The following is a 575-nucleotide window of genomic DNA, read 5'->3' as shown; positions in this document are numbered from 1 at the left end:
TGTGTGTGTGTGTGTGTAGCCAAGTACATACTCTATATCTATGTCTAAGGTGTCACCCTTAATACTTCATATGAGGGCAAAGTATTCCTCAGCTAAATGCTGGACGGAAGCAGGATCCTCACATTCAAAAGTACTACGACTTAAATCTGTCTGTGTTTTGACTAGAAGGATTATCTGAAACCATCTAGCTTTTTTTATGTTGCTGCTACTGTCTCTATGTTGTATTGTCTAACCTCCATGAGGCTGTGATATAATCTGGTAATCTTTATCTGTCTTTCTTTCTGTCTGTGTCTAGGCTTCTTGCAGGAGCACCCAAAGAGAAAGCCATATCTCTACCAAATGTGAATGAAACAGGTGCCGTCTACTCCTGTCCCATTACTACAGACACCTCTGACTGTACCAGAATGGACCTGGTCAGCACAAGTAAGCAGAGCTCTCAGAAGTCATTGGTTATTTTTGTATTTAACTCGAGGATGCAGAGTTACAGTATAACATTGTTTCTGTGCAGGTCCAGTTAGTGAGGCATACAGGGAATGTAGCCGCCTGCAGTCTGCACCTGAGCAGACTTCCAGATG

General features: G+C 42.6%; 1 protein-coding gene across 1 annotated transcript in view; it reads left to right on the top strand.

The window, feature by feature from the left end:
- itga3b (integrin, alpha 3b) overlaps nt 1-575 on the top strand; it is a 26,689-nt gene that overhangs the window by 12,526 nt on the left and 13,588 nt on the right. Inside the window, exon 2 of the mRNA XM_035670663.1 lies at nt 296-423. Within this exon, the coding sequence (XP_035526556.1) occupies nt 296-423 (128 nt within the window). The remainder of the gene's footprint in view (nt 1-295; nt 424-575) is intronic.

This window comes from Morone saxatilis, unplaced genomic scaffold, assembly GCF_004916995.1.
Source record: "Morone saxatilis isolate NCDOM2014 unplaced genomic scaffold, NCSU_SB_2.0 Contig1, whole genome shotgun sequence".
Lineage (NCBI taxonomy): Eukaryota > Metazoa > Chordata > Actinopteri > Moronidae > Morone > Morone saxatilis.
The sequence above is the reverse complement of the archived record's forward strand: the minus strand, read 5'-3'. Positions and strand labels throughout refer to the sequence as shown.